Raw genomic sequence first — 22,657 nt, 5'->3', positions numbered from 1 at the left:
GAGCTGAAAGTCTAGCTCGATGCTGCTCTTCAGAGAACAGCAGGAAATGTAAAATACAGAAGACCAATTAAATCCTATTTGACAAACTCCATATGGAATGATTTTGTTATCTCAAAACTGAAGAAAACACAGGAAATAAGGTTTAAAAAAAAAATAATCCAGTGCCCAACCTGCCTCACTTCCTAGAGAGCATCAAAGGAATATGTTGGGCAAAGCAAGCTCTGGGGCTTTAATAGTTTTGGGTTTTATTCTACCCCCCAATCACCAACTGCTCCCCAAGCCATGCACTGACACGGAGCTCCACCATGCCCTCAGCCAGGACTTGAGCTCTCTGATTTTGTTTGCCCTGGCTATGACACAGCACCCAGAGCGAGGGCTCCTGTCAGCAAAGGTCCTGCCCGGGTGCGAGTCTGACATCACCTGTTGTTGTTCCGACAGTTTCGGCAATTGATGCACTCGGAGGGGTCGGCCTGCGGCACCGCTGTGTACATCCCGCCACCCTGCAGCAGGAAGGATTAACATAAAAATTAAAGATTCATCAATCATTATTCCAACATCCAAGAGGCAGTCGCAGAAGAGGCTGTTCAGCTCAAGCCAGCGCCCCCAAGCTCTTTCACTTCTTTTTCAAACTCTAATCACCTTATCAATCTTCAGATCCCTGCCCCCCTAATGTGGCACGGCAACACTGAGCTATTATACAAAGTCAAGTGGAGGGGTTTTGCCAGCATGTGTGTCAGAGAAAAGTAAATAACTGCAGCTTAGACAAGTATGTGGTAATTTCCCTGGTCTGTTTTCAGCTTAATACACTCAGGTTTAATTTAATAAACACACTGTAAATATGTTTATTTTTAACATTGATGACAGACATGAAAGCAAATTGCTGTTCGTTAGCAAACTGTGCCCAACTGGAGAGACCTAGTATTAAATTTGCAGGGCTGATGTCACAACATAAACCCATCCCACTTTCCTGTAATTACTCCGATTAGATCAGTTTACTTCGCTACGCTGATTTTTGAAACATTTAATATTTTTACAGATGGGGTAATTCCTTAGCCAGCAATGACTCTGGGTGAGAGGGATTTTGTGTTGTTAGTTTTGGCTGAAGTGGCCATTACAAGCAAGTAAAAATGCCCAGATTAACACATACCTCATTGTTAAAGACTAGGCGGACACTGATGCGGGAGCTGCTTGAAAACGGTGCTGTGGAGCCAGGCTACCACGGCGTGTGTCGGGGGGGAGCATTTGGGAAAGCTCACCTGGCTTTTGAGATTTCGAATGGTAGGGATCTTCTAACAATCCCTATTTCTGCAAAAACAGGGCTCTATCCTTCAGTTTTTGAAGCCGCTCAGTGCCATAGGGAGCCCTGAGGAAATGGCTAATTAGTCTTGATTGCCATCCTGGCCAGCTTCTCTTCCTCATTTAGGCCAATCAATGAAACAATAAAGAGAGTCCTAATGAGGATGAGAACATCCTGTTCCTCTGCACTGCCTCACCCACATGCCAGTCCCAGTCCTTCTACATGGGAAGAGATCATGTGACTAACTTTCTACAACATGGAGGAGAAAAAAGAAAAACTCAACCCAGTCAACTCTTTGTGATAAGACCGTGGCGCTGCACATCCCACCTCGTGGCACAGAGGAGGTCCAAGCACCGAGACCTGTGTTACTACATCCATATTTCCTTCCTTCCCCCCTTCCAAAAAATAAAATAGATGGAACAAAACATCAACACAAGCCCCTAGGCTTTCCCTTGGATGAGCTTTTGAGCACTGCAGAACTTCCCCTCCTGAGGGCTTGAAGACTTCTGAAGAGTTTCACCCATTGGGAGGGTTAGACAGGTCCAAAAAACATGATTTGGGCCTCAGCTGCTCTTGAAAGCCACCAAAAAAGCAGCACTGCTTGCTACGCAGTCTGACCCAAGACAGAATCAGGTGACAAACCAACTGGTCTGGACTCCAAGCTGGAGTTAACTGAAGTGGTAACTACTGTGCAAGTGCTAATTTGTTGTTCAATAAAATGAAGTGCTTGTGTTCAATTACTAACACAAACAATAGCCCCGGTTTTTTTTCTCCAGAAACAGCATGGGTTATTCAGACTTTTGAACTTTTTCTTTCAGTTTTCCTGGGCAATGTTCACAGTTTTGAGTAAGTTTAGTAAGTTTGAATGCAAGCCATCTGTTTCCATAGACAATAATGAAATCATTATTCTCTCTTGGAAACGGGACACATTTCAGTAAATGAAGTATTTTTCCACTGCATACAAAGGCTGGATCACAGACTTAAATTAGTTTTTAATTTTATTTCAAATTTCAAAACAAAAAATGAGCCTGTCTCAGCAGTCACAAACAAGGGACTGAGGAAAAAAAAAAAAGACAGCATTATTACGTTGCTGCATTTTAAGATGTATAGGGCATTTTATTTTATGGAGCCTCCTGCTACATTCGTGCCTTGCCATAATTAATAGCGTTGCTTAGAGTTACAGATCTGAAACAGGTGGGGGAAAAACGGGTGATCCATAAAGCTGCAGAATAAGCAGCTATAATTAAATCTATTTAACTTGAAGATTGAGAAATACCATATGTACAAGTAAAGCATCTCAGCCCAGTACTGAAGCATTCTCAGAGCTTACATGCTGTTAGGAGGAGGGTAGAGGCAGATTTCCCAGAGTAAGTGGAATTCTTGCCGTCATCCGATACTCTCAAATGAAAACCGTGATGTTTGTATCAGAAATATCAGCCCAGTTGCTTCCTCTGGGATAAGTAATTTAGTGGAACTAGCTGTTATCAATGGATGAGTACTTCCCCCACCCAGAATCAGTCTGCTTCTACGACCTCTGAATAAATCCTAAGGTCTAGGCTGAGCCTTCCACCCACTGTAAGAGCTTACGTTCACAAAATGGTGGGGATGTTCGTAGTCCATGCGTGTCCTGGACAGGGAGCTGGTGTGCCCTGGGTAGAGCCCAGCTCCTCCGTTCATGATCCCGTTAACTCCGTTAGCAACTTTATGATGGACGTGGGGGCAGCCGTTGCTGAGGCTGCCGTTGCTGATGAAGTTCCCGTGGATGCTGCCGTTGACTCGGCTCGTGCCGGGTAAGGTTGTGTACTCGATCATCTGCCCATTGATATCTGCCCCTTGATAGAGGTAACCAGGAGGGTCATATTCTGCAAGAGATTACCAAAAGCCGAATGAGAAGTTAAATGAGCATCTCTAAGAAACAAAAGAAACTTATTTTCTCTTTCTACAGCTTTTGTAAATTAACTGTATTATTTAAGGGCCTACTACACAAATGCAGAAATGGAAAACAGCCACACCCTGGAGAACAGACCAGCAACGCTGGTCTGAAGGGACTCAGCTGACGTCAGTCACTGCAAAGAGCATCCTAAAAAATGGTCATTCGTACAATCAACAGGCCCTCTGCCATCTGCTGCGAACCACTTCCAGAACAATCTCTCTGGGCTGCAGTTGAAGACACTATCTTATCTTGCAAGAAGTTTTGCCTCATTTCTCTTTGTCAGAGTAAGGACATTTAAAAATAACCACAGGCTGTGGAAAGAGCAAGGCTGATTCATGCATTAGGAACAGAAAAGACTACTGGAAAGATTCTGCTAGCACGGAATCGTTTGGTGGGTACAGAGCACCTTGCAAAGCCTGCTTAATCTCCACCATGTCTGCTCAAGGTTCCTACTTGCAAACTGGCAGGTTTTCCTTACTAACACCTTCTAAAAGACTTGGACATGGAACTCCATTTTTTTTGTGGACGGACTGAGAGGTAACAAGGTCTCCAAGTGCTGCAAGTTCTCTTTCTTTCCAGATACACAAATGAGGGAGAGATCTGGGGTTTAAGTCTCCACATTTTAAGAAGTACTTATGATTACACACAAGTTCTGCCACTGCAAATCAGCAGAAACCTACACAGGTGCTTAGAGTTAAACATAAGCTGGAGAAACTCTGCCCAGGCTCTTCACACATCATTCTTTGGGTGAAACCACAGCACAACTGCGCAGCAACGCAGCGAGACAATGAAACAGAGACACTGCTGCTCTTAAAACAAAACAAACCCCCAAAAGCGCCCCACCCCACACCTTCACTTAAGGTATACCCAAAAAGTCCAAGTCTCAAATAAATGCCAGTTGGCTTATAACACGAAACCTCTTCCCATTCATAAAGCATAATATGAACATTACTAATTTTATTCTAGTAATATTTTCATGGGGAAGGGAAACAAAAAAAAAAACCTCACTCTGCATGGCGTTTTGCTGACGGTTCTTCCAGAGGCACATGGCAATGAAAACGATGAGAATAAGGACCATCACCCCAAGGACGCAGCCCACGATCAGGTAGAGCATGTCACTGCTCCGAACGGGGCCGTTGGAAGGCCCAGCTCCGCTTCCCCCAGCGCGGTCGGGGGGATTCGGTGGCGTACTCAGGTCCTTCACTGGATATTCAGATGCTCCCGGCGTGCGTTTCACTGGATGGAATCAGAGACAAGGAGGGGTACGTTCGCTAAAGGCATTTTTTCATTACGAAATGAAAAAAATTACTGCTGAGTTAGAATCCTCGTGCCTCCAAAAGAAAGCTTCCAAGTCAATATTAAAACCTATAACAAGAAGGCCAAGTGCTATTGGTAATGACTATTTGCCTTGGAAAATGGTTATTATCCAGCTTGCTAACCCTCTCGTTGAGGTCACTCAAAACTTTAATGAGCAACTCGACATAGGCATGGCTAGAACTGCTCTAACTCCCAACTTGAAAGAGCGCAAATCTTTCCACTTCTGAGGTCAGGAAAAACCACAACATGCATTTCTATCGCCTAACCACTGCCAGATGACCTCATTTTATCTGATGTGAACCCTGCTAACCCCGTTTTCAAAACCATACTATTGAAGATACTAAGAGCTGAACAAAAAAAAAAAAAAAAAAAAAAAATCACTGAAAATGAGATGCTGGTTTAACCCAGTAATTAAGTTTACCTTAGTTTTCAGAACACCATGGCTCAGATTAATCAGATTTGACACTAAAAACCTAAAAGAGGTGCCTGGCTTAGGAGAGAAGCTGGTCAGAGAGACACAAGCACCTCCATGCAGATATTTTATATAAGCTGGATCACCCCCGTAAGCCTGAAGGAGACACATTTTAAGGAACAGTCAGTATGAACGACAGATTACATCTTGCCAATTTTAAAATTAGGGAAGAAAGTAATACTCCTTGCAGGAGGAAGATCAACTGTGCACACAGCCTTAAAGCCCTGCAGGTCCTAGCCCTTCTTTCAAAGGCTTCACTACTAACTTAGCTAAATTTCGATGCTTCCGCTCCTAGAGGGCTTTTTTCTTTTTTTTTTTTTGTTTTAAAAACATTTTTTCATAGCGCTGCATTTGAAGTTTACTGTCTGCATTTTCCCTTTACAGCCTTACTTGGTTTTAGAGATTAAAGGAGACAGGAATTCTTTGCAAAATAAATGTGACTGCCATATCTGACACTTCCAGAGAACAGTACAAACTTTGTGCCAGAGGCATGCAGGATTAGTGATGGAGGCAGCCAACATAACCATCTATTGCTGCGGTCTGCACTTATACAACGTGTCACAGAGCCCCAGAGACATAAAACAGACGTACAAATCAATTCTGTCATCTTCAAGAGCATGGTTGTCTCCTAAGGAGAGGCTATCAGCACAGCAGAAAAAAAAAAAAAAAGCAACAACCCAGAACAACACCACTATCTCTTAGGCCAGGCAAATCTGCAGAGCTTTGCTAAGAGCCTTTCTGGGGAGTGCAACGTATCAGTTTCCATATGTTCAAAACAATCCCAGCTTTGGAAGACAAAACAATCCTCCAAAACATTCCAGAAAATTAAGAGTCTTCATCGCAGCTGACTTTTGCACCGCAGAACAATTCAACACAGCAGATATTCCACGCCACAAAACACCACCTTCGCACGGGCCTGCGCGGACTCGGCGCTCACCTTTGGTTTCGCAGATCATCACGTTGCTGTACTCGCTTTCACCGCCTTCGTTATAGCACTGCATTTTAATGTCGTAAGATGTTTCTGGCTGCAGGTGATTTATCAAGTGCCATTGCTTTGTACCTATGGGGAAGGGGAAAAAAAAAAAAATCAACTGCATTTCATTTACTTGCATGAGCCAGAATTAAGTACAATGACATCGCAGCATCTTTCTGTATAAAATTCAGGGGTACTGCAGCTTTTCCCGTTAGCACAAAAGTCTTTATTAACAATTTATGGACTTATCTGAAACCAGAAAACTCGCACTGTCTTGCGAAACAGATTCTTAGAACCTTCTGATGAATCAAAGTGGGTTTTTTCTAGTATTTCCAATTGATTTAAAAAAAATCATATACAAAACACAGAAGTCGCTAAACTCAAAACACAAACATCCAAGTTTGCAGCATCTGTACATTTAAAAATCAACTGCAGCTCTGTGCATCTGACATACGAAACTGGTGAAGGGATGGGTTACACCAGCTATTTACAATACGCAGGGCAAGTAACAAGGGAAGACGGGCACAGAAAACAGATTAAACTTGAGACGGGGACAAACTTCACTTGGGTAAGACCCTCTCATAGATCCCTAGAGATGCGAGGCACCAACTGAAGCCGCCCGATTTCTGCAGGAAGGATACATCTGTGTTGCTCAACTTCGCCAAAACCACAAATAATTGAACGTGCATTTTATTAAACATACTAGGAAACAAAATTAGACAGCAAGGCTGTCTCTCGCGCTGCCTGCCCCTGCAGAGACGGATCCCAAGCCAAGCAATCTTCTCTAATAGGATGGTTTTGTCATCTCTGGCTCCCAGCCAGCATTTCATTTAGACACCCTCCTGAAGTACTGAGCACTTCAATATAAATCACTCTCAGTTTTTACTTTCACAGGCTTGTGACAAATTTTAATAAACAGCGACCTTTTTTTTTTTTAAAGGGAGTTTAATTAACTATTTGAGCACTTGTAATCCCTCTTGGAAAATACCACCTTGAACTGTTTCCACTGTTTCTAAGAAACTGTCATACCACCTACTGATTTAAGCATTAATAAAAAAAAAAAAAGCCTGCTCGGCTGGCGGGGGCTGTCACCATGACTCTGTTCGAACTTCTCTGGGGCCCGAGCTCAGGTGCAGATATCCCTGCCCGGCTGAAAAAGGGCAGAAGGTACCCAGGAGAACCCCATTTCAGTTTGGGGGTGTCAGGAGGGGATGGCCCACATGGTTCTAGCTCCATCCCTTGCACACCGGGCGTCCCAAGTGAGAGCAGACAAGCCCTGGCTGAAGCTGGAACCGGCCTTTCCCTAAATCGCACGTTTTCCCAAGATTCATACTCGGTTTTCCCGTGGCCCCCACCCCCAAGCATTCCTTTCGTAATTACTACACCAGGTTTTAGGTTTCCGCTTCAAACCATTAGTGGAACTGGAATCAGTACAGGCACTTTAACTGTCCTCTTCGTGCACCATTAGCAAGGAAAAACATTTAAACAACTGACATCAGACTGCATTTACATTTAAAATTCAGTGTCCACGACCCTCAAAAGAGAGAAATTCAGATCATCAATGCAGGGCAGGGCTGATTTTGCTCTGCTTTTTCTTCAGTTGCTGAAAGATACCAAGGAACCATCTGAGTCAAGCTTTTTGCCTTTTTTTTTTCCCCTTTAAATAAAATCTGATTTTGCCTGTAGCAGTATTTATAAGGAAAAAAAAAAGTTTTCTGCAGAGTTTTGAATGTCTCGAAAGGCAAGACTTAACAGGAAACGGTAAGGAAAGCCTACGGCAAGTACTTAGTTAATACAGGCTTCACAACACTTTCTCCACAACTCATGCAGTCATTTCAAGATAAAATTCCCTGTCAAAAAACAGACAGATTAATTCAAAGGTAACAGAGGGGGGAAAAAGTGAAGAACAAGTGATTTATGGCAAAAATACCTTAAGTCACATGCTTCTCCACATATTTCACATCAAATGCTTCCAATCACAAGTTAATTGAAAAGAGCTCTCTTCCCCCCCACCCCCAAGAAGTTAATTTAGGGGAGCACAGTAAAGAAAAAGTTTAAGTTTAAATATTTCCACCGAATGGGTTTCTGTTCCAGGCTTTGGCAGAGCAGAGCAGCTGCTAATGGCTTCAGACTGCCACAAAGAGTTCAATACACACACACACACTCTTGGGAAAAAAAAAAAAAAATCAGAAACAAGCTAATTTCACAGCACAGTGGAGCCCACTTAAACAACTAACTGCTTAGTGTGTAAGATTTATAAACACACGAGTTCTGCCTCGCAAAGGCTAAAGTACATTTGCAGATGAAGGTGCAGACTGCATGTGCTTCTTTAAAGCAATCCTCTGAGCTGAAACTCTGGATCTTTCATGGCTTTATAGTGTGTAAAAGCTTATGTCACGCATCAAAGTACTATGCGGAGTATTGTCTAGCAGGGGAAAATTTTCAAAATAAAGACCCATTCCTCTTGTAACTGAAATAAATGAGGGGGAAAAATAATTAACGTCATTGGGACAGAATGAGATCACTGCATTTACTCAGCCCAAGCAATAAGGACATTAAGTAAAATATTTTTAAAAGGGTTTTCCACTTCTGGACTAATATAGACATTATCTAATAACTTCTTCCAGGAAAATGATGATCTAATATGCACAGGGGGAAAAAATAACCTGATTAAAAGGCAAAATGAAGCACAAACATACCTGCATTTGTAGCATACTACAGCACTTGAGGCTAAAAGTAACTTCCTTATAACAGGGTAAGTAATTAAGCAAGGTAAGAAGAGAGACGAGCAGTTGCACACAAGGTACTACCTACCTTAGAAAAGTCTGTGCTGGAGTAAATAATTTTAAAAGCCAGTTAGTTGTTAGCACAGTCTAACACAGATGCACTTACCCTGGGTTAAATCTCAGTTACACTGCTTTCTCTTTACTCAACTATCTTAGGCTAAACCAATTTAAACAGACCTACATGAAGGACCTGCAGCAGTACAAAACAACAAACTTAAAACCAGTATTTAGTTCTCAAATTTCCACATGGAAGAGGCTTCAGAAGGAAGAAACAAGTTCATGTGTGGGCAGAACTTGACGTTATGTAGTTGAGATAGCTACTTCTGTGAAATATATTGTAAAGACTTAGTTTGGGAAAAGCAGTTTAGATTTCATATAAACACAGCCACCATGGCTACATGATGTTCTTCCCCATCGAGTAGTGTTATTAAGCATGTGTATACCTTCCACGATGTCCCTCTTGTAGTCACTATCGTTGTCACTGTCCGTAGGCCGGTAATAGATATAAAATCCTTGGATGGGTGTGTTGTTGTTGCTTGATGTAATATACTAAAAGAGATTTATAAAAGACTGTGTGAGAAAAATTTTAACTGACTCCAGCTAAGTTGTCATCACTGAATATCCCGGGCGTGTGCAAAGCTTTTGACACCGTCCCACACAACATCCGTGTCTCCGAACGGGAGAGACGTGGGTTTGCCGGATGCACCACGGGGTGGGTAAGGAATTGGCTGGATGGTCTCACTCAGAGCTGTGGTCAATGGTTTGATGTCCCAGGGTAGAGCGGTGACGAGTGGCGTCCCCAGGGGTCGGGGTGGGGGCCGGCGCTGTTTAACACCTTTGTTGGGGCCGTGGACAGTGGGATCGAGGCACCCTCAGCAAGTCCCCACCGACACCGAGCTGTGTGGGGCGGGGACACGCTGAGGGAAGGATCCATCCAGAGGGACCTGGACAGGCTGGAGGGGGGGACTGTGCAAACCTCGTGGAGTTCACAAGGCCAAGGGCAAGGTCCTGCCCAGGGGTCGGGGCAATCCCCAGCACAGACACAGGCTGGGCGAGGAGGGGCTGGAGAGCAGCCCCAAGGAGAAGGACTGGGGGGGTTCCAGGGTGGAGAACTGACTCTGAGGCAGCAACGTGTGCTCACAGCCCAGAAAGGCCCCGTGTGCCAGGCTGCACCCAGAGCAGGGGGGGCACAGGGCGAGGGGGGGATTGTCCCCCTCTGTTCCCCTCTGGGAGACCCCCCTGCAGGGCTGGGTCCAGCTCTGGGGCACCAAGAGCAGAAGGACACGGACCCACTCGAGCGGGGACAGAGGAGGCCACGAGGATGCTGGGGGGGCTGGAGCCCCCCTGTGAGGACAGGCTGGGGGAGTTGGGGGGTTCAGCTGGAGAAGAGAAGGCTCTGGGGAGACCTTAGAGCGGCCCCCCAGGGCTGAAAGGGGCTGCGGGAAAGGGGGGAGGGACTCTGGATCAGGGGGTGTGGGGATAGGACAAGGGGTGATGGTTTTAAACTGACAGAGGGGAGATTCAGATGAGATCTAAGGAAGAAATTCTTCCCTGGGAGGCCCTGGCCCAGGTTGCCCAGAGCAGCTGTGGCTGCCCCCTCCCTGGCAGGGTTCAAGGCCAGGTTGGACAGGGCTTTGGGCAACCTGGGCTAGTGACCTTTAAGGTCCCTTCCAACCCAAACCATTTGATGATTCTATCTTACCACCTTGAAATATGTTTGTTTTTTTTTTTTTTTTTAATAAGGTTGCACAAGCAAGGTGTAGGGGGAAGTTTGCACAGAAGCTACAACAGAAGAGAGGATTATCAGTTGCTGTGGATGAGCACAATGCCAAGGGATTCTCACAGGGCTGCAGGAGAGCCCTCTGCCACAGAACTCCTCGGACCAGCCAAAAAAAGGGAGAGTGGTGTAGGGAGAGGAGACTGAGCTGGGGCTGACACTTTCCTCCCACATCACTTTCTAAACTGTCAATTAGGGTTTGACCATGAACAGCCTAAAAATTTCTGTGATTAATGAAAATGTAAAAGTTAATACCATTTTGACTTCAGAAAGAGTTAAGATCACTCTGAAAAGGAATATTTTAAGTTATGCAGTCTCCTGAGGAACTAGAGGTTATTTTAAGTTTATTATCCTTAACATCTCTTAAGGCTGAGCTAGCAGAGCAAACTAACACCAAGAACTCTACACATTAAATCCTCCAAAGTATACCAGGGGTTAGATTTCAAAACAAGAGCAAAGAATTTCTGTGGGTTTCAATAAGGACTTTAAAGTACTTGTTTACAAAAGATGAGGTAACAGGGGAAAGGAAAACGTTTCTCTAACATGAAACCTCTACTGGGTACGAGGGAGGACGGCAGGTTTTAAACGCAGTGCCCGCTTCCAGCCATCACAGCCTGGATTGACAAAAGCAGCAGGAATTGCAGGAAACGAAGCCAACTCACTCGCAAGTCACGGCACGAACAGTGGTTTGGACAGAGTTAAGCCCACTGGTGCCTCTCGATACGCCTGTGCCAAAGCAGGTGGACTGAGGCGGCTGCAGCCTCTCACTGGAGCTGCCAGTTGGGCTCCCATCTGGTGTAACCCGAGGAGGGGGTGCGTGGCATCCCCGGGGAGCTAGAAAGGGGAGAGCGAGGTGGAGGGAGGCTGGGAGACAGCACAAAAGGCAGCAAATAACTCACAGGGCTGTCTCAGAGGAGGAAAGAGGGCTTGGAAGTGGGGGGCAAAGGGCTCGAGAGACATACGGCCCAGTAAGTTACCCAATTGTGCCATACGAGCATGAAGTAGCTTTTCTAGGAAAAAGATCATCCCAGTCGCAGGGATGGGAAACCACCACCCACTACTCCACCATCAGCTCTTAATCCTTGTCTTTTAAGAGCCAAAACAGTCAAAATTGCCCTGCAACTGTGAGAACAGGAGACAGTTATACCCACCGTCCACTTTAACATGATCTGAGTGTCACTGATGGCTTCGGTGTAAGCGATGTGAGGGCCCGTGATAGGGCGGTTGGAAAAGCGGCTGGTAAATCCGGCTACTTGGTAAGGGCGAGACGCTGCGCTGCGCGGGCTCTCCCCGTAGTTGTTCACAGCAATCACACGGAACCTATACATCTCTCCTTTTAAGGGAAAAAGGGAAAGGAAGACGTAGCAAAACAAAAAAGTGGAAGAAAGATGTTGTAGAAGAAAAGAAAAGGAAGAAAGATGTTGCAGCAAAACAAGCACTAGAAACAGGATTCAAGGAGACTGAACAGATTAGGAAGTACTTTTTGCACAATGTCCAATTAGAAAAAACATAGGACTGCTTGCCACAGACTAACAAGGACATCAGAAATATAAACAGCTTCTAGAAGCAGTTAGGGAAATCCACTCAAGAAAAATCCAAAGGCTACTACCCACAGAGATGGAGATGCCTCCATCAGCTTGGGAAGTCCCTGAACTGCAAACTGGTGGGCACCGAGAAGATGCTTCCAAGGTTGCCCATCATCATCCTTTTCTCTTCTTTCCCTGAGCTTCCAGGGCTGGACACCGGGAGAAATCAGGACAAATGTTTCTCCATCAACACATTTTTCTCTTTTTGCATTCTGAGCACTTACTAGAAGGACAATTATGTTAAAAATAGTAATACACAACCCTCCTCTCTACATGAAAAAGTACTGAATTATGGTGGGTTTTTTTTCCATTTGGAAAGCCAGAAATCAACTTGAATTCACGTAACGAGCTCCTATTCCACACAAAAAACAATCTCCTAACCAACCAGAAACAGAATAATTCAAGCAGAAGGGAAAAATGAAACAACCAAAGCATTGCAGTATGCCCTCAGTGGGAGCGTGGTCATCTAAGCAAAGACAACAGCAGCAACAGCTGAGGTGAAGGAAAGATCATTTTTAATACCTGGCTCCAAGTTACGAACTTCCACAGACAGCTTCGAAGGAGAAATGTTATCAGCTGCAATCAGCCAGTCGCTGTTTCGACCCAGGCGTTTATACTCCACTTTGAAGGCGGTAATGGGGGAGCCACCGTTTGCTCGTGGGATCCACGTGACGTAGACGGAGGATTCTGACGCTGTGGAGATTGTGGGTCGGTCAGGAGCTTCTGGGACTGAAATGAGAAATTTAGTTACAAGAGGATTAGACCCAACTGAAACTTCATTTCAGTTCATTTCATTTCCTGTAGCAACCAATTAAACTAGATGCTGATGATTAAATTAAAATTCATATGTTAACAAGGAGAATCTTACATTCTCCTGTAATAACTACTCCCCTTACTCTTCTGAAAAAGATGCCTGAAGAGTAGAAAACACAGGCATCAATTTATCAATATAATAATCAAAACCAATATGGTGTTGCACTACCCCAACCCACCTCTACACGGAAACAGAAACACATCCTAAGCAAACCAGAAAAATTTGGTTCTCATTTTCCAAACACCAGAATTCCCCCAGACCCAAGGAGATGTCGATCCACCCACAGTAACGAGCGCTGTATGGCCAGAGAAATGAGAACAAAGCATGCAACAACTGGTATACTTACTGAACTCACTTGAAGTTACAGACAGCAGTGGAACAGAGAGAATGGAAAGAGGTGGTGTTAGTAAATCTGGTTATAACCATTCTGACGACTGATGTAAGGCTTTACTAAGCTAGTTTATGTTCATTAACACAGAGCTGGGCACTGACAAGAGGAGGAACTGAGCATGGAACAAAAACCTCTCCACTCACCTCTGGTTTTACCCAAAATTTTAGATTCCAAATCACCTTTTGAGTTCTCAGCCCCTGAGTAAATCTGCCTGAATCAGGTCAATGAGTTTAAAGGCTGGGGTGATGACAAAAAGGACTATAAACTTGCTGTTTTCACCAGAAACCAGGCTAAAAAAAAAAAAATCACACCTACTGGGAAGTGGTTGTATCTTCTTGCCATCAAAAATAAGCCCATCCCTGAGATACCACAGGAAAACATTCAGAACAGATATAAGCCACTCTGAGAACTTAAACTCTGACACGGGCATCTCCCACTTCCCTTCTTCCTCTGGATCTTTCACAGTGGAACAAAAGAGAAAGCCAGAATATTCAACAAAAAGCAACTGCAGGTTTAAAAACGAGCAGCAAGAACATGGGTTATACGTGATAAACATTTTTTGAGCGCCATACATGCAGGTAACAGCTTCTTTGGAAATATTATATATTTGCTAGATTAAGGCATGCATTTGCTAAATTCAGAGCTTCAAATACCCCACCACAGATGCCAAAGTCTGTATGAAATGCACTAGTGCCTCATGACTTCACTGCAGAAACCCAAGGTGTCAAGGTAGGTGTTTCAAATGCTAACTCACTGACTCGAGTAAGGTAACCTTTCAGTTAAGCCTAAAAGCACAAACTACGACCTTATATTCTGGAAACATATAGGAGAATCTGGCAGGTATCTGACCTCACTCACAGAAGTCCCACAAGACAGGAAAAATACCTGTATCAAAGAAGCCTGGGGTAGTAAATCAGAAGTAGAAGAGGTCATACAAGCACCTAGAGCAGCAGTAACACAAGTGAACTCAGATGCATCTCTTTGCAACACAACGTTTAGCACGTGGCTTACAAACCATCCATACACCTACCTCCGCTGTGTCGAGAGAGGTCTGGAAGGACGACACCAAAATTATTTGTCCCTTCATGAACAACGGGATGTTTAGGAATGCCTACTGGTGGAGATGGAGCCTGGGTGTTTTTCGAGGATGATGTTTTTTCTACAAAATATTTGTTAGACATTAGCTCAGGGACTGGGTAAGAAAATGCTGTTCACCGCCTCCCCAATGTGCTCAGTTCCACAAAATCACTCGCTACAGTGCAGGGGGCTAAAGCCCTGGCTCCAAATCACAAGCTGAACAGTCAGGATAGCAGTTAAGGAGTTTCTTCAGGGGAGCAAGAGAAGAGACACTTCTCCCCTCAGCCTAGGGACTCTTGCGCTGTGGTTAAGTGACATAACATCTGCAGTACTGCGCTTTGCAGTGATGCCACCGGCTCCTGCCTCGGTTTCACAGCCCCCTCTGATCCCCCAAATCACAACAGGTGGTGGAAAATGCACACTGAAATCAATCTCTAGGGGAAGAGGTTCAATACAAATGCTACAGAAGCCGCATGAGGCCACAGCTGGACCCAGGACACTGGGCTGAGCGGACTTCAGGCCTGTGGCAGGGCGTATGTATGAATTCACAGGTTTCACAAACATATTACGTCCTTAATAAAATTTATTAATAAAATAAAATTTTGAAAAGCTATCCCATTCTTGTACATTAGTATGAAAAATATCTGATTGTTTGCATACAGCCACTAATGTCCAAGCTTGAAAGAAAAAAACCTGCTTTGATTAGAAATGCACTGAGGCTTGTCGCTGTCTGCATGCAACTATCAGAACAGCTGGCTTCTGGTCAGCTGTGATTTTCACCAAGGTGTCTGCAAAGCAAACCAGAAGCAGTGTTGTTGATATATGAAAACTTGATGTTGCGGAGAGTTTCTTTTGCAATACTCTGAAAAAACTGAACAAGGACAGGCTGCTCCTTTAAGCAATGGAGTCAAGCAATTTATACCTATATTACAGTATAATCTTATGGTATAAATCTTAATAAACATACCAAAAAAAATATTATCAAGCTTTTAATAGTTTCTACTGCCCAACAGCCCCAGTAATGCTCAGGGAAGTTCGCCCTACAGCTATTTTAGCTATTACAGGCTGTTCTTTAGTAACTAAACTACAGAACATTTCATCTGTGGCTTCGCAGACAACACAGAGTTGATGTAATTTAAAGAAACGTCCCCTCGAAAGCCCAGGACACAGGGCACATTGTGCTGCACCTACCTTTGCTGGTGCGAAACGTCAGCATAGCGGGCTGGCCTTCCCCAGCAGCACTCCTCGCCACCATTAGAACTTCATAGAGGCTGGAGGGCTCCAGCTCGGTGAGGCGCAGCTCGTTCTCGCTGCCGGGGACACGCACCGTGTGCCAGCTTCCCGCTGCACTGACGCTGTCATCCAGCTGCACCGGACAGGGAGAGAAAGCTCAACATCAGCAATGAACTGCTCAGAACTCAGTGCAACGCTCAAGTTCCTCGTCGCTGTCGCACACGAGCACCCAAAGGACCTCTGCCACTTGCCAAAACTCCTCATGTTTTCCTGTACCTAGCTATGATTTGTTTCCAAGGGCTTCTGCCACAAATCAGCATTTTCGCAACTACCTTTATAGTGCTCCTTCAACAAACGCCACTTATTTTCCCTCTCCGTACACACACGCACACTTGTTTTTGGAAAAAAATGGTCATTTTCACTCATGGCTAAAACTAGCAAAAGACAAAATAATTTTAAAGACTTCCATGAGTTTTCAGCTGGCAGCAGGCGTGACATTAAAGGCTGAACCCAACACCCTAATGAGAAAGATATGTTCCCTCAACTATCCCAGCTTTTCCTTTAAACATTTAAAAATATTTATTGGCTAAAATGGGCAACAAAAAGTACATCTTAGTTATTTCTCAAGGCTGGGAAAAAAAGTCAGCAGGGAGACCAAAGATTTGTTTTTTATTAATGCATGTTGCCTCTCTTTTTTAAAAAAAACAACACTTTTTAATTGAACAGTGAAATCATCAGCTCCATTTAAGAAAGGAAAGAGATTCAGGGTAGTCTCTTAATGCTTGACCTTTGCAGGAAAACATTACCCTAAATCCCAAAGGAAAAGACAAAGATTCTACCAAAAATAAACTACTAAACAATATAAGACTTTAATAAAACATGGAAGGCAAATCTAAACGCTGTGGATTATCAAAGGGGTTATGCCAGAGGTCTTTCTTAAAGTATTTTCTTCTGAAGCAATCACTCTAAGGCTTTTATTCCCCTAACCTTTATTTTTCCCCCCCCCCTCTTTAAGAGGGAAATCAATAAAATAATTTAATGACACGAAGCGAACACCACCCTAAAAAAACATGGTAAACTCCCTGCTGAGAAATGCATGAGTGAGCACATTTAACATGGAAAGGATTGTTATGAGTGAAGCATCAAAAAAAGGTCAAAGTAGTATTCAAAGCTTTCAGTGCTTATGTGAACCAACCACCTTTGGATGAGAAATTATATCAACAGACTTTGGCACTAGGTTTTCAGGAACTAACAGGTCAAAAATCTAAGCATTCCCTTCAGGCTAAGACAAGATCAGGATGTAGAGGATTAAAAAGCTTATGAAAAATAAACGAAACAGCTTTGCCACGCAGAAAATTGTTTGCTTGGAAGAGCGGGCAGAGGCATTGCTTGGTTCTGATTTTAATCAAGAGTTCACTGTTGACACACTGTTTTTAAGGACATAATAGGCATCTGCTGTGGGAATTTTAGTTCACTTCTGTATTTGATAAGTTCAGTTTAATAGGGTCTCTTTGGGATGACGAGTAGCAAACTCGTATTAGGCTAATACTCCGCTTCCCTTCTGCTCTTGTGTACCAATCACAGAATCATTCAGGCTGGAAAAGCCCCTTGGGATCAGGAGTCCAACCCTCAGCCCCACTCTACAAAGTTCTCCCCTAACCCACATCCCCCCACAGCTCATCCCAATGACCCTTAAACCCCCCCAGGGATGGAGACTCCCCCCTCCCTGGGCAGCCTGTTCCACTCTGACTATTCTTTCTGGGAAACATTTTTTCCTCATGTCCTGTCTGACCCTCCCCTGTTGCAGTTTAAAGCCGTTCCCTTGTTCTGTCACTAATCACCTGTGAGAAGTATTACCAGCTTCAAGCTTGCTCACACAAACGCATTTTTAACATCACTGAAGTCATGTATGATATGCTCTGGAGCCCCATTCCCCACAGACCATAACGATACTGTAAAGGAAATAAGAGCCTGGGCTCTGCAGAATAAATCTCACTTAAAACTAGACAGACCAGCATACTTGTGCCCAACTCCAGTCATCCCTAAAATGAGCTGCCTGCGTGATAATGCTGCGGCTCAACAATATTCTATATTCTCTCTGGCCTGACACTACATTCCTGTTAAAATCCATCAATCCACTACTTCAGTGCGACGGAGAAACGGTACCTTGCGGTATTTCACAAAATAGGCATTGATGGGCGAGCCCCCGTCCCGCCCCGAACGCCACACCAGGTTGTACATGTCCGGCTTCAGCGTCTGCGGGGGGCTGAGGATGATGGGGGCTTCGGGGGGAGCGGCAGCATTTGAGGCTTTTTCCGTTGCAGCTGCACCCAAAGGCAGTTTTGTTGGAGGCGAGCTCGAAAACGCCGTTTGTGCACCAAAATCACCATTGCTTTCATCACTCTGGGCAATCTCCACAGGAGCCATTTCTTCTGCTTTCATGCCAGTTTCTAAAGGAACTGTAAAGGGAGGAGTCTGGTTACATCTTGAAGATGAGGTACATTTTCCCTGTGCAGAGGGGGCACTAAATCATTTAAAAGTGTCATTTTTAAACAAGCCCTGATGCAAAAAGCCAGCTCAAGAGATGTCCACGCAGACCTGAGCCCCCTTCCAAGACGTGCCCTTGCACACTGCCTATTCTTTCAGGGTAGAACAGCATTTTTTGGTTTACTTTGTTCTGGTTTTGGGTTTTTTCCCCACAGTAGCAAAGAGAGAAAACCTAAAATGCAACTGTGCAGGCATGGTTTGACTAGTATCTCTGAAATTAAGTAGTGGCGATGCAAGTTAACAGAAAAAAAATAAAATACATAGCTACACTTGTGACACAAATGGAGTAATTTTAAATTAATTGCAGTTGTACAAGGAACTTTTCATGGCCTGAACTGGCGTGTGCACAAGAGGACATTCTCCTACCTCGGTTTTCTGAGGTTTCAGCTGTAATTTTGATCAGCTTTGAAAGGCGCACAGCTCGACTACTTCATTTGAAAATTTATGCTGAGAATAAACTCGGTTTACAGGCAGATCTAACATGCAATTTAATACCGACGCATTTCTAGAAATCCTGCTCCAGTCTCCTCCATCCTATTTACTTTGCCTGGTACGAAAAAAAAGTACACATAATATCAGTAGTTCGAAAGAGGCCACGAGAAAAAACAAAAAGCACTGTTGGGCCGACACAGGGCTCGTCAGCATTCCAGGCAGGAAAGGGGTGGCAGGTTGGACATCTGAGATTATCCAGGACAAGCAAATGTAAGTGCTTAAAACGGGAACGTTTGGGAACCAGCACAGCTCCTCGAGGCTGCAGGCTGCAGCGCCGGCACTGCCAGATGTTCTTAGCCCTGTCCGTCCTTTCAGATTTGTGTAGGTTTATGTTACACGCCGGGGTCTGGAAGGGGAAGGGAATGAAGGGAACTTGGTTTACAAAACAAACAAATTCCTTGGTAATGTAAAGCCTAGGCAGTGTTAGCCTGGCTGACTCAGATTCCTCTAAACCTCCATTAAAATACCAGCAGCAAGTGTGGCTGCTATTTTTGGCCACTTTTTTAAAAGCTGGGAAGGGAAGGAAAGTTCTCTTTTCAAATTGAAGCCACGCTCTCAGCAAGCATTCCGTGTTTGTTTCTTCCTATTTATTTAGCAATGCCACAAAGTTTGGAGACCGAAGAGGGGAACAACACGGGGAGGACGTCCCCAAAGCCAGATGGAATTGGCTTAAAACGTCAGACGCCCCCAGAACAAGTCTCCAAGCAAAAGGGTATCTACTGTCAGCGAAGCAGCGGGAAGGGGACACGCCGCCGTGCGTTAAGATTGGAAACAAATGCCGTCTCTGCTCGAGGCAGCAGAAGGCCCACTGGATTGTGGTGGACCTGGAGGATTTGTGGGTGGGCACAGGATGGTTTGACACCCGCTGCCGTGGGGGAAATGGACTCTTGCTCGTGGAGAATGCGTTGCGGTTTAGGCTGGTGACAGGAGACCTGCAGTCGTTGCCGTGTTTATTGCTGCGAGAGGGGAGGCGTCAACAACTGGCAAGGAGGTTGAGTTTTTGCTGTGGAAAATAACCCCCGGGTAACAATTTCCATTAAGCAATTCGGATCTAAGCTCTTTTTGCAAAGTTTCTGGCATAATTGCTACCCATATAAACCAGCACATCAGACTTCTCTTTGCTGCTGTGTCATTATGCAACTTTTTCGGGCTGTTGCATTCAGTGCCATCCCTTTCCCCTCAGCCACTGAGACTTACTCTTCTTCTTTGGATTCCCAGCCCCACTGACCAAAGTTGGGACAAACCAAAGGCTGTACGTGCCCAAAATCCTGCCTCTGACAGCAACCAGAGGACTGAATGTCCCAAATTTGGGCATTAAAAAAATGTGTTCATAGCTTTTACTCGCATTCTCCACAATACCCAGTATTTTATAGCTGGCTATTGAGTCTCCCCATCGGCTGCCTCATTTTGAAGGCAAAGAGCCCTCACCTTTTCAGCCTCTCCCCCTGCAAAATCTATTCTGCACCCCTATGAACCTGCTGTGTTTCCCAGCACCTCTGCTTGTTCTTCTACACTCTTCTTGAAACAGGGGGGCAAACACACTACCAGATTTCAACCCGTGCCGTGCCCTGGGTTTGGACAGCAGTGGAGAAGCCTTTGTATTTTGCTCTGCTATGCAAACAGCTTACATTCCCAGGCAGTGCTTCCCTGCTTCTTCAACAACCAGAGGATCCTCCCTCCTTACCAGCTCTCCGAGTACCTTAGCCCAGGCTGGGAAAGCGCTCTGCAAATCCAAACACAGCACAGCAGTGAAGTCCCCCATGCCTAGCAAGGCTTTCCCATCACCCTGTGACTTCTCAGCGGTGCCTGGCTTCTGTAAAAAACAACTTCAGGCTGCTCTCCGCTGGAGCACCTACCTACCTGCAATAAACACTATTCTTTCTTGTGTTTTATACTAACCCGCCCGCTCCTCAGACTTCCTGGAGTGTCTTTTCCTCCTTCATTTCCATTAGATTAAGTTATTTTGGAGAATTAACCCCGTGTTTAGTAGCTCTGGGAAGCTACTGCCATGCATGCAAACACCACAACTGTCTAAAAAAGACCTTAAAATAAGCGCCATGGGTCTAGGATCCTAAGGTTATCATTTAACATTTTGGTGGTTTCTCACTATGATGGCAGCTTAAGTTGCCCTGCCCGCTTTTAAGACCATGCAATGAATCACATCGTGGAATAGATCCAGCAGAAAGAAAAAAAAAGGATACATTTTTCAGCCAAATAAACTCTCTTACTGTGTTCTTGCACAAAGCAAATTACGGGAATGAGCTGCTGAGGCCAAGAGCTGCTTAAGTTGATCCTTCTACCAAAGACATGCGCTGGAATCACAGCTTAAGTCATTCAGGTGTTTCGGAAGCATTACCTGGCACGAATTCTTCATTAAACCATCTAAATGTTTGAGCATGTCTTCTGGCACGGTTGGGAACTGTTCTAAAACCCTAACAGCTCCCAGAAACTACTTAAGGACTTTTATATCAAAACCAAATGCCTTAACCACCCTCCGCACCATAATCAGCAGCTAGTACAACATATTAGAAATCGATAAAAGTTAATAAACAAAACGTTAAAATTGAACTTACTGCCATAAAATTCTGAGGCAAAGCAGTGGGATATTTCTGTTTGACACAGACTGAGTTCTGGGATGATATTTAGTTTTGTGTTTCCACCCAACAAGGTTCAACAATAACTACAGGATGGGATCACCTTCTTGAGCTTTCTTCTTTCTTTCTTCCTCTAAGGGTTGCTTAAGCATCTTTTCAAATTGTTTGTTAGTTTTAAACTCTAATCAGTGGTAACAAAAAACTTGAAATACAGGGCCACATATTAATTCTGCTGACGTCAAATCCCACTGACATTCAGCTAAATTTACTAAGGTAAGACGCTGAAAGAGCCGAGAAGCTTAAGTCACTTAATTTAACTAAAAACCTGGATCTTAGTTCTTGTGAAGGGAACTTGGGGGAGCTTAAACTTGTTAATTAGTATCACATAATATTCCAATAGTTGGAAAGGAAGTATCTCTTTCCCATCTTGCCTTTAGAAAAGAACTGTCTTTTCCTAGTAGCAATTTCAAGAAATATAAAAGGAAACCACGCTTGGACATTTTTTATCACAGATAAGGATGCTGATACACACGGCCATTTCTCCTTTGCCTAAGGTAGAAGGGAGGAACTGGTCCACAATGACAGCTTCAACTGCTCTGCTTTGTTTCCCCAGGATACCTGCACTACCTACCTTCATTAGTTTCTTATTTTGAGGCATTTCTAACCTGAAATGGGAGCAAGTTGGGGCTTTAAGCTTACCAACGGTAAGGAAGGCTTTGGACACCACAGAGCCGTGCTCGTTGACGGCCTCACACGTGTACTCCCCGGCACGCTCCGAAGTCACATTCCTCATGTGCAAGGAGCTCGAGCCCGCCCGAGACATGGAGAAGTGGGTGGGCTCTGCCACGGCGCTGCCCAGCCCTGCTGGAGGAGGTTTCTGTGGTTTTGAACAAAGCACCTGGGAAGGGCGACCAGTCAGGAGCCCGCTGCCATTGTACCAACAGATCGTGGGAACAGGCAGGCCGGTGGCATTGCAAGACAGCGTAACGTCCCCACCATCTACCACAGCGACGCTGGCTGGTGGGGAGACTATAACTGGCCTAGAGCCTGGGGAAGGGGGGGCAGGGGATCAAGCCAAAGATTTAATTTGGCTAAGGAATATGACAGTTAATGCCAAAAAGAGTCAGCACAACTAAAAAAAGTCACACATGCTTCTTTTTAACCATTTTTAACAGTTATTTCTTCTCTAGACAGCCTCTTCAGCCTTCCTTTCCAGACTGATCAGCTGAGACTCATACTTAAATAGAAAGCTACACTCAAACCACACCGCAAATTTTTTAAATAACAAAGACTTGACTGTCAGGGGGCCAGGCAGTACATGCAAGACTGGCTTAGCCCACTCCACAGACAAGCAAGCCACAAAATCTC

At 44.6% G+C, this 22,657-nt stretch overlaps 1 protein-coding gene across 2 annotated transcripts in view; it reads right to left on the bottom strand.

Annotated features, from left to right (window-relative positions):
- The window catches only part of CDON (cell adhesion associated, oncogene regulated), a 55,116-nt gene that overhangs the window by 5,775 nt on the left and 26,684 nt on the right, over nucleotides 1-22,657 (bottom strand). The window contains exons 8-18 of one of the 2 annotated variants that reach the window (XM_074927564.1): nucleotides 21,989-22,336; nucleotides 17,823-18,115; nucleotides 15,615-15,789; nucleotides 14,377-14,505; nucleotides 12,664-12,870; nucleotides 11,707-11,888; nucleotides 9,222-9,327; nucleotides 5,957-6,079; nucleotides 4,239-4,466; nucleotides 2,885-3,159; nucleotides 421-500 (exon numbers count right to left, since the gene is read on the bottom strand). In XM_074927564.1, the coding sequence (XP_074783665.1) occupies nucleotides 421-500; nucleotides 2,885-3,159; nucleotides 4,239-4,466; nucleotides 5,957-6,079; nucleotides 9,222-9,327; nucleotides 11,707-11,888; nucleotides 12,664-12,870; nucleotides 14,377-14,505; nucleotides 15,615-15,789; nucleotides 17,823-18,115; nucleotides 21,989-22,336 (2,146 nt within the window). The remainder of the gene's footprint in view (nucleotides 1-420; nucleotides 501-2,884; nucleotides 3,160-4,238; nucleotides 4,467-5,956; nucleotides 6,080-9,221; nucleotides 9,328-11,706; nucleotides 11,889-12,663; nucleotides 12,871-14,376; nucleotides 14,506-15,614; nucleotides 15,790-17,822; nucleotides 18,116-21,988; nucleotides 22,337-22,657) is intronic. The other variant, XM_074927565.1, reaches the window with a different exon arrangement.

The sequence above is a fragment of the Athene noctua genome, chromosome 26, assembly GCF_965140245.1.
Source record: "Athene noctua chromosome 26, bAthNoc1.hap1.1, whole genome shotgun sequence".
Classification (NCBI taxonomy): domain Eukaryota; kingdom Metazoa; phylum Chordata; class Aves; order Strigiformes; family Strigidae; genus Athene; species Athene noctua.
This window is presented reverse-complemented; position numbering and strand designations above follow the sequence as displayed.